This window comes from Ornithorhynchus anatinus, chromosome 5 (genome assembly GCF_004115215.2).
Source record: "Ornithorhynchus anatinus isolate Pmale09 chromosome 5, mOrnAna1.pri.v4, whole genome shotgun sequence".
In the NCBI taxonomy this organism is placed as follows: domain Eukaryota; kingdom Metazoa; phylum Chordata; class Mammalia; order Monotremata; family Ornithorhynchidae; genus Ornithorhynchus; species Ornithorhynchus anatinus.
Window position 1 is genome coordinate 38522080 of NC_041732.1, and position 17698 is coordinate 38539777.

Sequence of the window (17698 nt, forward strand, 5' to 3'; positions counted from 1 at the left end):
AGTGCTCTGAGCACTTTAGCTGGGGGAGAGGGTGCATGCTTGCTTATCCATGTTTGATCTCTACCCCATGCTCATTGGCTTGGGTAGAAAGAGGTGGAGATGAGTCTCTTAAATATGGATGCCACTGCCTTGATAAAGCTATTCTTTGGCAGTCAATCAGTGGTCTTTATTGAGCCCATTGTTAGGTAGGGATTGTTTCTATCTGTTGCCGAATTGTACTTTCCAAGCGCTTAGTACAGTGCTCTGCACACAGTAAGCACTCAATAAATACAATTTAATGAGTGAATGAATTGAACCCTTACTGTGTGCAGAGACCTCTTCTAAGGGAGTATAAGGGGTAAGATCTTCTTGAGCCTCACAAAAGTCTCTGTGAAAGCAGTCCAGTAAATATCACCCCAACTTTATTGTTGGGGTAAGTAAAGCTGAGAGGTTAAGTGACTCTTCCAAAGAATAATAATGGTATGTATTTATTAAACACTATATGCAAGGCACTGTGCTAGATACCCAACAATTAGATTAAACACAATCCCTTTGCCAAGAGCAGCCACATTCTAAGAGAGAGAACAAGTATTTTATTCCCATTTTACAGATGAGGAAATGGAGGCACAAGGAAGTGAAGTGCTTAGTTAAGTGCTAGTACACTGTTTTGCACACAGTAATTGCTTAATAAATATGATCGAATGAACTTGCCTGAGGTCACACAGCAGGCAAGGGAGAGAGCTGGGATTAGAACCTGGGTCTCCTTACTTCCCAGTCCTGTGCTCTTTCCCCAAGGCTGTGCTACCTCCCTGCAAAGCTAAAAGTAGACTCCAGTTCCTTTGGCTCTCAGTTTAGCATTTTATCTTTGAATGGAGGCAGAATTCAGTAAGAAATATGGAAAAAGAGATCTTCTTTGCTAGATCACCACACTCCCCATCTTCAAAGCTGTATTAAGATCCCATCTCCTCTAAGAGGCCTTCCCCATTTAAGCCCTCTTTTATCCCTCTCCTTTCTGCATCATCTATGCACTTGTATCAGAACCCTTTGTACACTTGGTATTCACCCCACCCTCGGGTTCATAGTACTTATGTGCATATCTGAAAAGCATTAATTTATATTAATGTCTATCTCCTCTTGTAGACTGTAAACTCAGTGTGGGCAGGAAATGGTCTAACAACTCCGTGGACTCTCTTAAGTGTGTAGTATAGTGCTCTGCACACAGTAAGTGCTCAATAAATACCATTGATTGATTTTACTCCTCTCTATCCCATATGGTGGTAACATATGGTAGAATTTTCACAATGTAATTTTAGGAGCTGAATTGGGGGAAGCTAGAGTGCAGATTTCTATTAGGAGCAGGTCTCAAAAAGCTGGAGGGATTGCTGTGAGCTGTGTGTAGGCTTTTCCCGTGTGAGAGCTATTGCCTCTGAACATATGTCTCCATCATGAATGCGGCACGTACAGAATCCCTCAACAGGGCTAACAAAACTGGAAACCTGGGTATCATGTGGGCACCTTTCATTCATTCAGTCATATTTATTGAGCACTTACTGTGTGCATAGCACTGGGCTAAGCTCTTGGGAGAGTACAGTACAACAATAAACAGACAACATTGCCCACAGCGAGCTTACAGTCTAGAGACCTAGCTAGGGAATGTGGCATGGGATGGCACAAGGGGCCGGTGCGGTGGGGTTCCAAGTCATTTGGTTGTCCCTTTTGTCCCAACATCTGTTTGGGGCTTTTGGAGATGAGTGGGTTGAGAGAATTTGTAATTATAAGAGGGGATGGGAGGAAAACATGGATACACATGTGTGGAAGCCAATGCTAATTTACCTGGCCAAATTGACATTTCGTGGAGCCGAATGATTTTTGAAAGCTGTTGACAAGCTGGAGATGTACATTTGCCTATGCACATCAATATATAAATGCTTGTTTGTGTATGTGTGTGTGTGCGTGTGTGTGTGTGTGTTTCTCTCTTCCCTTTAGGTGAGTATTGCTACGCCGAAACAGAAACCAAAAACTCCGTTTTGCTTCGGTAAGTACCTTGCCTGGGGGAAAGGATTTCTAACCGTTTCTAACGGCTCTCATAACTGCTTCTAACTCTGCCTAGTTACAGTCTGACGGCCACATGAGACAAGACTGCGCTCTTGTGTGTGTGGGTGTGCATGCAGGCACATATGGGTAAATTTTCATGAGACTCATGAGACATGCTGTAGCAGCTGGGGAAGCTAGGAAGTGACTGCTTGTCACTTTGGAGCTCTTGGCTACTCCCACACCTGGAACAACTATTGCTCTTCAGTTGCTGCTGCCATTGCCTTAGTTGCCTGCCCATATGTGCTGATGCGAACAGCTACTTTCAGCTGTGCTTGATTCTCTCCCCCTACCCCCGGGCACTGCCGCCCACTGTTCTCTCAGCTGAGCAGGAGAAGCTATGCTGAGGGGTGTAGAGGAGAGCATTCAAGGCAGTGAAGAAATATACCACTGCTTCCCATACGTGTCCCTTGTAGGTGGGGTGGAAGGGCCCTTGTCTGCACCCTCCTCCTTCTCCATCCCATCTCATCCCAAGAACTTGAAACCATGTCAGGTGTCACGCTTGTCATCCCTTTGCCACAGCAATGCTGAAGGAAACTATGAGGAAAATGCCTGTTCGATAGAAAGCTATGGTGGCCCTCTGTGTTAGACTGTTTGGAGAGTCCAGGTCCTGGTTACCACAGCCAGCTCTTGGCAGGAGAAGAATGCAGAGCCTCTCAAGCTGGGATGGGGATCTCTTTCTTGCCCAGTGAATCTCAGGGATTCTGTGGGGCAGTCAGAACTGGATGATTATGATGTCTTTGTGTGTGTGTGTGTGTGCGCACACAAACACCACAGAAATCAACTGAGCCAAACCTCTAACTTGTGAATGATTGGCCTTGGTCAGGCTCCCCTAAGGATGCTCTTGAGCTGTGGTGAATTTGTACTGAGACCTGAAACCCTGCAAAATGGCCTCTTCTCCTGGAAGGGGCCCAGGGAGGGAAGGAAGGTTTGAGATCAGGAGGCTAAGGTGGTGAGGTGTTGATGAGCGGAAGCACTGTTACTTTTCACACTTACCTCAGGGCTTCTGTGGCTCCTTGCTGATTCTAAGGCTTCTGGTTTGTCTTGAACTCAGCCGGTAGCCCTCTCATGGGTGAAAGATTCCGGCTTCTCCCCAGAGCTTCTAGATCTCTGCCATCAGGTCTGGGAGCGGTGCTTCAGGGAGCCCCAGCACATACTGAGCACTGCTCTCCAGTTTTAATGATGGCCACGAGGGCCGCTGCTCAGGTGTTTGGGTAATGATGAGCACTGATCCAAGACTCCCTCTCTCCCTCTGCAGTCATCAACGCCCGCTCCCAACGGTACTTCCTTCAGGCCAATGACAAAGATGACTTAAAGGATTGGGTTGAGGCCCTAAACCAAGCCAGCAAGATCACGGTATGTATAGCTCTCCCCCCTGCCTCCCTGCCCCTCCCCCCGCCAACAGGGAGCCCTTTCCTTAAAATGAAGTTCTGTCCACATTTTCATCAAGAGGATGGAGAGCTGTGGAAAGAAGCATCAACCTGGGCAGGGGCTTTTCTAGTTGGCTGCTGCTTCTCTGATCTCTATCCATTTCCCCTTGTATCTCAGTGGGTGCACCATAAGTGGAACCAAAAGTTAGAGACCGATCCAAGGCTGGATGTGGGGGCCCAACTGGGGAGATTCTCGGAGAATCCCCTCTGGAGCGGCATCACTGACGATTTCCCAGCCGGGCTCTGGTAGTCACGTTGTCAGTTACCCTCATGACTCAGATTCACACCCCGAGGTGGGTTGGGGAGTGGGGAGAATTGCCAGATCTCAGCTGTGTCCTCGCACACCACAACGGTCGTGGTTAAGTCGGGGGAGAGTAGGAAGTGGGAAAGAGGAGATAGAAGGGAAGTTGAAATTCCGGACTCAGCAGACAGCAGCCTGCCCACCCCTTGGAGAGTTGTCTCACTTTCGTCTCAGAACAATGGAACTAGTTTGGGCTGGAGCGAGTAGACGTGTGTTTTTCTCCCTGTGGAAGTGTCCTTGAACCAGGGCTGGGGTTGCCCCTTGAGGCAGTGGTGGCTTCTTCGTTTTCTTTGGCAAAGAGCCCATCTTTCTTCTTCCCTTCTTCTCTAGAAGCCCAGAACTGGGCCCGGTGTTTGTTGGGTGAATGACTTATGAGGATTTTTAAAAAATATTATTATGTTTAGGGTATTTGTTAAGCGCTTTACTATGCGCCAGGCACAGCTAATCAGATTGGACACAGTCCACGTCCCACATGAGGCTCAAAGTCTTCATCCCCATTTTATGGATGAGGTAACTGAGTTGCAGAGAAGTTAAGTGACTGGCCCAAGGCCACACTCCAGATAGGTGGCAGAGCCTGGATTAGAACCCAGGTTCTTCTGACTCCTAGGACCTTGCTCTATCGGCTAGTCACGCTGATTCTAGAGGATTTACCAATTCTCTATCCCCTTGCCCTCAAATTATGTTTATACAAACTTGGACTAAATGGATTTTCTATTAAACGTACAACAGAGGTCCAAGACTTTGTCTTCATTTTAAATTTAATAGCCAATTTGCATGTGCACAAGTTATATCCTAGATCCCTTGAAACTTCTCTCCCCAATTAGATGGTAAGTGCTTTGAGGGCAAGGACTGCACCTTTTACCTCCATTGTATTCATTCAATAGTATTTATTGAGCGCTTACTATGTGCAGAGCACTGTACTAAGCGCTTGGGATGAACAAGTCGGCAACAGATAGAGACAGTCCCTGCCGTTTGACGGGCTTACAGTCTAATCGGGGGAGACGGACAGACAAGAACAATGGCACTAAACAGCGTCGAGGGGAAGAACATCTCGTAAAAACAATGGCAACTAAATAGAATCAAGGCGATGTACAATTCATTAACAAAATAAATAGGGTAACGAAAATATATACAGTTGAGCGGACAAGTACAGTGCTGTGGGGATGGGAAGGGAGAGGTGGAGGAGCAGAGGGAAAAGGGGAAAATGAGGCTTTAGCTGCGGAGAGGTAAAGGGGGGATGGCAGAGGGAGTAGAGGGGGAAGAGGAGCTCAGTCTGGGAAGGCCTCTTGGAGGAGGTGATTTTTAAGTAAGGTTTTGAAGAGGGAAAGAGAATCAGTTTGGCGGAGGTGAGGAGGGAGGGCGTTCCAGGACCGCGGGAGGACGTGACCCAGGGGTCGACGGCGGGATAGGCGAGACCGAGGGACGGCGAAGAGGTGGGCGGCAGAGGAGCGGAGCGTGCGGGGTGGGCGGTAGAAAGAGAGAAGGGAGGAGAGGTAGGAAGGGGCAAGGTGATGGAGAGCCTTGAAGCCTAGAGTGAGGAGTTTTTGTTTGGAGCGGAGGTCGATAGGCAACCACTGGAGTTGTTTAAGAAGGGGAGTGACATGCCCAGATCGTTTCTGCAGGAAGATGAGCCGGGCAGCGGAGTGAAGAATAGACCGGAGCGGGGCGAGAGAGGAGGAAGGGAGGTCAGAGAGAAGGCTGACACAGTAGTCTAGCCGGGATATAACGAGAGCCCGTAATAGTAAGGTAGCCGTTTGGGTGGAGAGGAAAGGGCGGATCTTGGCGATATTGTAGAGGTGAAACCGGCAGGTCTTGGTAACGGATAGGATGTGTGGGGTGAACGAGAGGGACGAGTCAAGGATGACACCGAGATTGCGGGCCTGCGGGACGGGAAGGATGGTCGTGCCATCCACGGTGATGGAGAAGTCTGGGAGCGGACCGGGCTTGGGAGGGAAGATGAGGAGCTCAGTCTTGCTCATGTTGAGTTTTAGGTGGCGGGCCGACATCCAGGTGGAGACGTCCCGGAGGCAGGAGGAGATGCGAGCCTGAAGGGAGGGGGAGAGGACAGGGGCGGAGATGTAGATCTGCGTGTCATCTGCGTAGAGATGGTAGTCAAAGCCGTGAGAGCGGATGAGTTCACCGAGGGAGTGAGTGTAAATGGAGAACAGAAGAGGGCCAAGAACTGACCCTTGAGGAACTCCAACAGTTAAAGGATGGGAGGGGGAGGAGGCTCCAGCGTAGGAGACAGAGAATGATCGGCCAGAGAGGTAAGAGGAGAACCAGGAGAGGACAGAGTCCGTGAAGCCAAGGTGAGATAAGGTATGGAGGAGGAGGGGATGGTCGACAGTGTCAAAGGCAGCAGAGAGGTCAAGGAGGATCAGAATGGAGTAGGAGCCATTGGATTTGGCAAGAAGGAGGTCATGGGTGACCTTAGAGAGAGCAGTCTCGGTAGAGTGGAGGGGACGGAAGCCAGATTGGAGGGGGTCTAGGAGAGAATGGGAGTTAAGGAATTCTAGGCATCGATTGTAGACGACTCGTTCTAAGATTTTGGAAAGGAAGGGTAGTAGGGAGATAGGACGATAACTGGAGGGGGAAGTGGGGTCAAGAGCGGGTTTTTTTAGGATGGGGGAGACGTGGGCATGTTTGAAGGCAGAGGGGAAGGAGCCCTTGGAGATTGAGTGGTTAAAAATAGAAGTTAAGGAAGGGAGGAGGGCAGGGGCGATGGTTTTAAGAAGGTGAGAGGGAATGGGGTCCGAGGCGCAGGTGGAGGGGGTGGCACTTGCGAGGAGGGAGGATATCTCCTCTGAGGATACTGCAGGGAAGGATGGGAAAGTAGGGGAGGGGGTTGTTGGGAGGGAGGGGAGAGGCGGAGGGGTGACTTTGGGGAGCTCAGACCTGATCGTGTTGATTTTCGTGAGGAAATAGGTGGCCAGATCATTAGGGGTGAGAGATGGGGGAGGGGGAGGAACAGGGGGCCTAAGGAGAGAGTTAAAGGTCCGGAACAATCGGCGGGGGTGACGGGCATGGGTGTCGATGAGGGAGGAGAAGAAGCTTTGCCTGGCGGAGGAGAGGGCAGAGTTAAGGCAGGAAAGGATAAATTTGAAGTGTGTGAGGTCGGCTCGGTGCTTGGACTTTCGCCAGCAGCGCTCAGCAGCTCGAGCATAGGAGCGTAGGAGGCGGACGGAGGAGGTGATCCAGGGCTGTGGGTTAGTGGAGCGAGAGCGGCGGAGGGAAAGGGGGGCGAGAGAGTCGAGATGAGTAGAGAGGGTGGAGTTGAGAGCGGAGACCTGATCGTCAAGAGTGGGAAGAGGGGACAGGGCGGCAAGGTGAGGAGAGATGCTATTGGAAAGACGGATGGGATCGAGAGAGCGGAGGTCTCTGTGGGGCAGTAGCGAAGATTTGCAGGGGGAGGGAGTGTGAGAGATGAGGCAGGTGAGAAGGTTATGGTCAGAGAGAGGGATTTCAGAGTTGGTGAGTGAGGAGATAGTGCAGCGGAGAGTGCAGGAGATAGTGCAGCGGATAGTGCAGGAGATAGTGCATTGTATGTCCCCCAGGCATCTAGTAGAGTATTCTACTCTCACGTATGTTCATATTTGTAATTATATATATGTAAATGTCTGTGATCCCCTCTACACTGAAAGCCCGTTGTGGGCAGCAAACCTGTCTACCACCTCTGTTATTGTACTCTCCCAAGCACTTAGTACAATGCTCTGCACACAGTAAGGGTTAAATAAATACAATTGATTGATTGATTGATTGCTCTACACACACAACAGGTACTCAGTATGGGCTGTTAATAATGGTAGTAAAAGTGAAGGTACCTGCTCAGCTGCCCTTACTATACTATTGTCCAGGAGTCCCATGGAGATGATCAGTGCTTTCTCCCCCAAATTAGAAATGTCCCCTGGTATCTGAATTTGTTGTCCCTGGTGCTGAGAGTTGTGGGCGGATCACAGAAAGACCTAGAGTGGGGTGGTTTTACATGTGCACAGAAGGTCAGTGGAATTCTTAGGATTTCTAAATAATTCAGAACTTGAACTTTTTTTTGTCACTTCAAGCTTCTGAGATGAACACCTCAGTAATGCCAACTCATTCATCCCTAAAGTCCTCTTGTAGGGGACAGGGAGGAGGCAAGATTCAGGATCCCCATATTTCAGAAGGGAAAATATGGACTCTGCAAGTCCCAGAGCAGAGGAAGTCCTTGCCCCAAGGCTCTGGAGAGTCCTGAAGAGGAGCTGGACCCTCTTGCTTCCCTCTCGTTTCTAGAATTTTTCTAGACACCATTCCACTCAGTCCTACTCTGCAAAGTGCTCTGGGGAGAGGGGTCCACTCAGTCCCACTCCGCAAAGTACTCGGGGGAGAAGGGTGTCTACTACAGACTCCAAGAGTCTAGAATGGAGGAACTAAGAAAGAAGGTCTTTGAGTCTTTATGATGAAAAAGTATAGCTGTTCTTCCAGGAGCATAAGATCTTAGGAAGTGAGTTCTTAGTAGATCACAAATATTTCCCAAAAGGGTTGGTAAATTATGCAGTGAAAGGAGCTTTAGGCTAAGTAGATAAGGCTGTTCCCCCAGGACTCTCTCTCTGCCACCCTCATAATTATTCCTTCCATCCTTTGCCTCTCCTCCCGCCCCTTGGGGACATTACTGTGGCCCTGGGGGAGACAGGGAGTCCAAAGCCTGCCTGCTTTTGGCAAACAAAAGGCTCATCATAGAAGCTTCAGTGTACCTAGTAGTAGAGCTTCTGCCCTGAATCACACCCCTGTTTGATGTGGTCGGAATGTCTGGAGCCAACCCTTTTGGAATGAATGGGTGCAGGAGGTGGGCTTCCTGTCCTTTGTGAAGAGTTCTGGCTGAATCAGGAAGAACAGAGACTGGACTCCTGATGGGGAACGTGGCCTCTGTTGTCACTTAGGAATTTTCACCACCCAGGCTTGTCCTTCTCAGGCTCTGGATTTTGGGGACATGCATGCTCAGGTCCCTTGGGTCTGGAAATGCTATCTCTTTCCTAAAGGAATTAAAGGAGGAAGAAAGTCGCCTTCTCCTACCTGAGTCTACCCTGCTAAATTGGAAGCTTCTTAAGGGCAGGAATCGTGCCTCCTAACTCTGCTGTTCTCTGTCTCAAGTGTAAGAGCACTCAATAAATATGATTGATTAATATAAATTGATCAGCTGAGAATCAGCATGTCTAGTGGAAACAGCACAGACCAGAGAGTCAGAGGGCTTGGGTTCTAATCCTTGCTCTGCCAATTAATTGCTGTGTGACCTTGGGCAAGTCATTTAATTTCTCTGTGCCTCAGTTTCCTAACTGTAAAATGAGGATTAAATCCTACTTCCACTTAGACTCTGAGCCCCATGTCAGTCAGTCAATCACATTTATTGAGTGCTTATTCTGTGCAGAGCACTATACTTAGCATTTGGGAGAGTACAGTACAACAATAAACAGACATATTCCCTTATGCTTGTTGTGGGAAGAGAATGTGGTTTTTGTTGTTGTATTGTACTCTCCCAAGCAATTAGTACAGTGCTTTGCACACGGTAAGCGCTCAATAAGTACGATTGAATGAAGTGTCCCATGTGGGACTGGGACTAGGTCCAACCTGATAAACTTTTGTCTACCCCAGCTCTTAGAACAGTGCTTGACAGATAGTAAACACTTAGAAAGTACCATAATCATAAAAGTAATAATAATATAAAAACTCTTCCTGAGGCTCAATGTGGCCATAGTCAGAGTAAACCTTGGCTAAAACGTGGAATCCCAAGGCAATGCTCTTTGGAAACCCCACATATGTGAGAGTTGAGGGTGAGGGGAAGAGGAGCAGCATGGCCTAGTGGAAAGAGCACAGACCTGCATTCTGATCCCTGCTCTGCCACTCGCCTGCTATGTGACCTTGGGCAAGTCACAACTTCTCTGTGGTTCCATTTCCTCATTTGCAAAATGGGGATTAAATACCTGTTCTCCTTCCTACTTAGATTTAAGGGACAGGCACTGGGTCCGACCTGCTTATCTTGTATTCACTGTAGTGCTTCCCACATAGTAAGTGCTTAAAAAAATCACAGTTTTCATTATGATTGTTATTAGAGGGATCTTGTGTGCTCCAAGAATTTCAGAGACTGGTAGTTCTGGTATTTGGCCCCTTTGGCAGCTGCAGAGATCTATCTCTACATCACTGGTGCCCCCTCCACTTTAAGCTTTCCCAGCAGCTGTCTACTTTACCTGTCCTGAAAGGCAGGCACTGACCACTGTCCACTTCCCTTTTTGTCTAGAAACAGTGGCATGAGGGTGTGTAGGTTTTTGAATTGATGCAGATCCAGAACTAGGAATGAGGAGTTCCAACTCCCAAATCATTTCCTCAACTCCCCGATCCTGCTGTCCACTCCACAACACTCTGCACCTGTGTTCACTGTGCCCTATTGTCCTCTATTGTCCTCCAGGTGCCCAAGGGGGGGAGCCTACCCCTGGCCACAGAACTTGCCAAGATCCAGGCGGCTCCTCTGTCCCAGGACAAGAAGCCACAGAGAGCCTACAAGACTGAGATCATTGGGGGAGTCGTGGTGCATACACCCATTAACCAGGTGAGATGGAGAGGTGTGGCTCAAAGGGTAGAGGCAGAGACTGAAAGGTAAAGGCATTACTACATATTTTTACCCCCAGGGCAAATATCCCCAATTTGCACTCTCATTTTAAAGAGGTGGGGCAGGGTGCTGTTTGGTGCCCCTCTATTTCTTTTCCTGAATGTGACACCTCAGAAATGATCATATCTTGAGTTTACACGTTGACTTGCATAAAGTGACCTGAGATGTACTTATAATATTATACTTCCGGGTTTCCTGTTCCCTTTTCTGAACAGTACTGGGGCAGCTGCCCCATCTACCCTGCTCAAGTGTTGCTTTTGGCCAAGGCCATGGAGAAATTATCAGTGAGTTATCTATCCCAAGTGGCCTGAGGAAGGAGACTGAGGAGACTGAGGCATTGCAGGTTGATGGTGGTGATGGTGCTGGTGCTCATGAGAGGAGACTGATCTGTACGGCCCTGATCTTCATTCCACCCACATATTCAATAATCTATCACTAAAGCGTGTTGGTTTAACTGTCACAAAAATCACAAAATGCACCCTTTCCTTTCCAAAGTGCTACCATGATAATCAAACACTTCACCTATCCTGCCTTGATTACTGCATCAGCCTCCTTGCTGACCTCCCTGCCTCCTGTCTCTCCCCAATCCGGTCCATGCTTCACTCTGCTGCCTGGATCATTTTTCTACAAAAACATTCAGTCCATATTTCCCCACTCCTTAAGAACTTCCAATGGCTGTCTATCCACCTCGGCATCAAACAGAAACTCTTTACCATCAACTTTAAATCACTCAGTCACTTTGCCCCCTCGTACCTCACCTCACTGCTCTCCTATTACAACCCAGCCGGCACACTTTGCTCCTCTGATGGCAACCTACTCTCTGTACCGCTAACATCCTGTCTCTGGCTTGGAATGCTCTCCCCCTTCATATTTGATAAATAATTATGCTCCCCCTTTGAAAACCTTACTGAAGGCACATCTCCTCCGAGAGGCCTTCCCTGACTAAATCCTCTTTTCCTTTCCTTCCACTCCCTTCTGCATTGCCCTGACTTCCTCCCGGCCCCACTGCACTTATGTACAGATCTGTGATTTATTTATATTAATGTCTGTCTTCTCTTCTGGACTGTAAAGTCATTGTGGGTAGGTAATATGTCTGTTACACTGTTATATTGTACTCTCCCAAGCACTTAGTACAGTGCTATGCACATAGTAAGCACTCAATAAATATGATGATTGATTCCAGAGAAAGCAGAGAGAGCCATAGGTCTGCAAGGATGGGAGAGGAAAGAGGGAGGATTTTGATTTGATGTAGATCCTGCATTAGGAATAAGGAGTTCCAACTCCCAGACCATTTCCTTAGCTCCCCAAGCCTGCGTTCCACCCCACAATACTCTGTGCCTGTGCTCGCTGTGCTCATGGAGCAGGTTAGTTGGAGGATAGGTTTGGCTCATTGATGATGTCCATGATGTGCTGCCTTGCTGAGACCAAGACAAGCGTTGGTGTTCCCAGGTTCCTTTGAGCTCTTGGCCAGAGAGCAGTTCCCCAATCTCTCTCTCTCTTTTTTTCCCCTCTCCCTGCCTTGTTTCCTCTCTACCTTTACCCCCTTCTTTGGGCCGTGTCATATCCTTAGGTAGGGGTAAGCACCCCCCACCCTCTCATGGGAGTCCCTGGGTATATGGAGGTAGGGAAATGGGGGATATTAGGGCAGAGAAAGAGATGCTTACTTTCGGTGCTGCTCCATTGTAGAACGGCGGGGATGGTACAGAAGGGGGTGAGCCTGGATCCCACGCAATCCTCCGGAGATCCCAGAGCTACATCCCCACCTCGGGCTGCCGGGTCCCGTCTGGGCCTCCTCTCCTTAAAAGCGGCTACTGTGTGAAGCAGGGGAACGTGGTAAGTTTCAGCACTGGGGCTGGGGAATTGGGCAGGGAGGAAGAAGATGTTCTTCTTTTTTTAAAATTTCTTTTTTTGGGCAGTTCTTCCATCCCAGGGAACGTCTGATACGCTCTTGTCCCAAAGCATGGCGAGTTTAGGTCACTTCTTCACTTAGAGTGTTAGGAGCCTTCCCCTGTGTCTGGCAGGATGCTCACCTCTAAAGTGATGGGGGCTTTTTCTGTGATGGGGGCTTTTTCTCCTTGGGTTTGCGGAAGTCCACTCCATAGGGTGCCAATGACCATGTTCAAGATGTCACCAGGAGTCATGGAGTCATTTCTTCTGTGTTTCAGAGAAAGAGCTGGAAGCGCCGCTACTTTGCTCTTGATGAGTCTTCCATCTGCTACTTCAAGTGTGAGCAGGTAGGTGAATGACAGCTTCTAGACACCTGCTGTGGAGTCCCTGACTCTGTCACTGAGAAATAGCATGGCCTAGTGGAAAGAGCTCAGGCTGGGAGCCAGAGGCTCTGGGTTCCAGTCATGCCTCTGCCACTTGCCTGCTGTGTGACCTTGGGCTAATCACCCAACTTTTTGGTACTTCAGTTTCCTTATCCGTAAAATGGAGAATTTTAATACCGGTTCTCCTTCCAACTTAGACTGTGAGCCCCATGGGATAGAGGGACTTTATCCGATCTGATTGTAATGATTCTCTCCCAGTGCTCAGCCCAGTGCTTAGCACCTAGTAAGAGTTTAACAAATACCACAATTACCGTTGTTATCAGACACATACACCCACGTGTTTTCAGGTCAAAGTACATCACCACCTAGGAACCACTTGCCTCCTCCCACTTCTTTCCCACCAGGTGCCCAAATTCCCACCACAAGCACATTTTCTCCCCGTTTCCCATGGATTACTGCTGAACCAGCTAGCAGTGACTCTCCCTCCTTACCTTTGCTGTGGCTTGGAAGCCACTTTAGCTGCTCCGAGGCCCCAGTCAGAGCTGGGGATGCCCTTGAGCTTCCTGTGCTTCACCTAGTTTGCAGTTGCACAGCTGTGTGCCCACACTGCCTGTCCCACCAGGACCAGTTTTCAGTGGTCAGGAGGAGGAAGCCCATCCATCAGCTTGCTTGAGCCATGGCCTCCCAGTGTAAATGGGCTAAACAGTCACCCAACTCCTTCTCTGTCTTCCTTAGGACCGGGAACCTCTGCGTACGATATTGCTGAAGGACGTGCTCAAGACCCACGAGTGTCTGGTCAAGTCTGGGTAAACTACATAGAACCTCTGCTTATTTTTTTTTATTGTCCACCAGATTCGTAACCCCCAGTGATCTTTTTCCCCATGATCTCTTAAGGCAGGACTTGTTCAGAGGAAGGTTTGGGAGCAGTGGATCTGGGTGTGTCCTGAACCCCCTAGTCACTTATCAGTCAGTCAATCCTATTTGTTGGATGCTTACTCTGTGCAAGAGTACTATACTAAGTGTTTGGTACAATATAGCAGTATAACAGATGTTCCCTGCACACAATGAGTTTACAGTCTAGTGGGGAAGACAGTAATATAAATAAAAAAAATTACAGATATGTACGTTAGTTCTGTGGGGCTGGGAGGGGGGATGAATAAAGGGAGCAAATAAGGGTAACACAGAAGGGAGTGGGAGAAGAGGAAATGAGGGCTTAGGGAATGCTTCTTGGAGGAGATGCACCTTCAATAAGGCTTTGAAGGTGGGGAGAGTAATTGTTGGATATAAAGGGGAAGGGTGTTCTAGGCCAGAAGCAGGATGTGGGCAAGAGATTAGCAGTGAGGTAGAAGTACAATGAGAAAGTTGGCATTAAAAGAGCGAATTGTGCGGTCCCTTTCTAAGAGCAGGAATTGAGAACTCTCAAACAATTTCCTCCCAGGACTGCGCTTTGCAGATCTCCCTAATGTGTCATCAACCACCTCATTTGGAGGACTATTTTGTTCTTTGCTCATGAGGAAAGTAGGAAGGGACTCTTGACATGTTCTGGAAAAACTGAGTTTGTAGAATGTCAGTTTTCCTTGGGGTGCTTTTTGGCTTCCACGGGAAACCTGTCCAGATGGACACTAGACCCCTTCTTGCTCAGTTCCTGAGGCCGAAGAACTGGTTGCACAGGTGCCTATATTTCAAATTTGGGGGGAAGGGGAGGAGGGTTCTTGCTGCCTCTTCATTGTCTTTTGTCTCCCCGCCCCCAAAATTAACGGGCTTGGTGAGTCACTGCAGCTCTGTGTAAATCACACAGGGTGGGAGGATTATTTTGTCAAGTTGTATTTATATAGTAGGTTGTCCTTTGTGTTTGGAGAGGTGCTATGGGCAATTATAGCTGTTGGAGACTGATGCTGTGAGACCAGCACAGCCCCTAGGCAGGAGTCTTATCGGAGCCTGCATCAGTCACAGAGCCACCCAGGAACCCCAGGGTGGAGGGGACTAGATTCCTGAGCTCTAGCTGGGTGCTGAAACCAGCACTGCTGTCAGTGACCTATGGAAGCAGAAAGAGAGAGAATGTGTGTGTGTGTGTGTTTGCATGTGCACGCACATGTGTGCACAAAGAAGGCCTGACGGGTGTGCCCTCTGAGGCTGTTTGTGGGGAAGGTGAATAGTTTCATTATCCATGGATTTCAGTAACTGGGAAGCAGTAGAGGTAAATAACCTCTAATGGCATGCTGCTGAGTTGGAAGTGGGAGAAACGCAGGCTAAAAATCTTGCAGTCTTCAAAGCAAAGGATCAGAGTTGCAGTCCTGGACCTTGCCTTTGCCTTTCTATGCAGAGAGTGCTTGGGAGAGTGCAATACAACAGACCCCTTCCTGCCCCAAAAGAGCTTAGAGTCTAGAGGCCTCCATGGCAAACAGACAGAGGGTGGATTGGATGTGAGAGACCCCAGCTGCACTCTCTACAGGAAGTCAGACTTATCACATCAAACACAAAGGATGACCATTGAGAAGCAAATGATAAATATGCTTATGACCAGGCCATGAGCAGACTTATTCCGTAAAGACAGCCCCACAGTACTCTTGCATATATCTTTATACTCTACTATTTCTCCTAGTTATAATTTATCTTAATATCCGTCTTCCCCCATAGACTGTAAGGTCCTTGTAGGCAAGGGTCATGTCTGCATACTCTGTTACATTGTACTTTCTCAAGCTCTCAGTACAGTGCTTGGCTCACAGTAAGCATTCTATAAATACCTTCGATTGACTGTCAGATCTCAAAACCTCATGGGGAAAATTGAGAAGGTTGCCGCTGTGGCGGTCACTCTAGCTGTGACTGGAGTCTGAGCTGCAAGGTGCCTGAAACTGTGCTCTTCTAGTCACAATACCCCACAGCTTCAGTTCGTATTTAGCCCCCTACTCCATCTTTTATGTTGATTTGTGGGAGGGGGGGCTTTTTTCTTTATGTGTTCATCACCAGTCCCTTTTCTCCCTTTATTCTTAGATTGTGACAATTACTCTCCCCCGCTTCCAAGCCTTATTGAAGGCACCCTCCAAGAGACCTTCCCTAACTAAGCCCTCATTTCCTCTGTTAGCTTTCTCACTGTACCTTTATCTCATCTATCTCTGACCTCACCAAGTCCTGCCTCTGGCTTGGAATTCCCTCCCTCCTCATATTCGACAGTTACTCTTCCCACCTTCCAAGCCTTATTGAAGTCACATCTCCTCCAAGAGACCTTTCCTAGCTAAGCCCTCATTTCTTCTTTGTCAGCTTTCTCATTGTACCTTTATCTCATCTATCTCTGACCTCACCAAGTCCTACCTCTGGCTTGGAATTCCCTCCCTCCTCATATTCGACAGTTACTCTTCCCACCTTCCAAGCCTTATTGAAGGCACATCTCCAAGAGGCCTTCCCTGACTGAGCCTTCTTTTCCTTTTCTTCCACTCCCTTATGCGTTACCCTGACTTGCTGTCTTTATTTGTCCCCACCCCCCCAGCCAGCCCTACAGCACTGTGTGCATATCTGTAATTTTATTTATTTATACTGTCTGCCTCCCCCTCTAGACTGTAAGCTCATGGTGGGCAGGAAAAGTATCTGTTATACTGTACTCTCCCAAGTGCTTAGTAAGCTCTCGATAAATACGATTAACTGACCCCTTGATGGCCAGAAAACCTATTTCTCACCCATGTATTCTTTCCTAGAGCAACGTATAGAGCTTTGCACATGGTAAATGCTTAAATACTTTGAACCTTTCCTTGCACTCCTGAGATTGGTCTCTAGGCTGAGAGAGCAGGGATTTGCCATCATTTGCTATGGAATTTGCCAATCATCTGGGGGGTTTTGTGGCTCACCAGTCTTAGGTAGAAGGTAGACTATGTTGTAGATGTAAAATCTTGAAGATTAAGTGTCAGAAAAATTGAAATTTGCCTCATATGTTTCCTAGGATTCCTTCTTTGAGGGGCATAAAGTATCTAAAGTTAACTTTTCTAACACCTTTCATTCTCCTTTTTGTCTAGGGATCTTTTAATGAGAGACAATCTATTTGAAGTGATAACAAGTTCCAGGACCTTCTATATCCAGGTAAAATACTACAGGAAGGATGCTAAAGGCTCATTACTGTGAACAGAGTGCTAATGGGACCAATGTCTTTGTTTACTTTCTCATTTTTTGTTAGGGGATATTTGCCCAAAGCCTCCCAATCATAAAATGGACTGTAAAATGAGTGTGGACAGGGAACGAGTCTACCAACTCGGTCTTACTGTACCCTCCCAAGCACTCAGTACAGTGCTCTGTATACAATAAGTGCTCATTAAATACAGTTGATTGATTGATTGAAAACAGGTTGAACTGCTACACTGGGGATTGAGAGTTTATGCCCAGCTGATCTCAGCTGTTGGGCTTCAGTTAAGCAGAGAAAAGGAGAACTGGTAGTGGTTTCACTTCTCCAATTTGATTTATTTATAATCACAGCTCTGCATGTGGACCAAATTGCTGTGTGGAAGGGCAGAAACACAGAGTGCCCAGTTCCTGGACCAGGTGCAAAGCCCAGCTGCACAGGGAAAGTCATTGTCTGGGCACTTGCTATCAGTCATGGGAAGCTCCTTTCTCCCTCCACACCCCCTGCTTCCTGTTAAAATCATGAGAGCTAGATTGTAAACTCCTTGAAGGTAGGGATCAGGCATATTTAATTCCTCCTTAGGCCTGCTTTAGGCCCTCCCTAATTTAGGCCTACTTAATGGTCACTGGGAAAGTTGTTCCACTCCACTGATGTTGGAATTATTTCCTTAGGAAAGCAGTTTCTTTCACTAAAGGTTGTAAAGAGTGGGCTAAATAACCATCCAAAGGGATTGATTTATTGTTTGAAGTCAATGGACTGTGGTTGTGAGCTCATTGTGGACAGGAATGTGTCTGTTCATTGTTGTATTATACTCTCCCAAGCACTTGGTACAGTGCTCTGCACACAGTAAGTGCTCAGTAAATATGATTGAATTAATGAATCCCATAA

The 17698-nt window shown here is 47.9% G+C and overlaps 1 protein-coding gene across 2 annotated transcripts in view; it reads left to right on the forward strand.

The window, feature by feature from the left end:
- PLEKHA2 (pleckstrin homology domain containing A2) overlaps window positions 1–17698 on the forward strand; it is a 68390-nt gene that overhangs the window by 47313 nt on the left and 3379 nt on the right. For both annotated transcript variants that reach the window (XM_029066531.2, XM_029066530.2), the window contains exons 4-10: window positions 1966–2014; window positions 3329–3426; window positions 10235–10375; window positions 12122–12268; window positions 12601–12669; window positions 13441–13511; window positions 16710–16773. In XM_029066531.2, the coding sequence (XP_028922364.1) occupies window positions 1966–2014; window positions 3329–3426; window positions 10235–10375; window positions 12122–12268; window positions 12601–12669; window positions 13441–13511; window positions 16710–16773 (639 nt within the window). The remainder of the gene's footprint in view (window positions 1–1965; window positions 2015–3328; window positions 3427–10234; window positions 10376–12121; window positions 12269–12600; window positions 12670–13440; window positions 13512–16709; window positions 16774–17698) is intronic.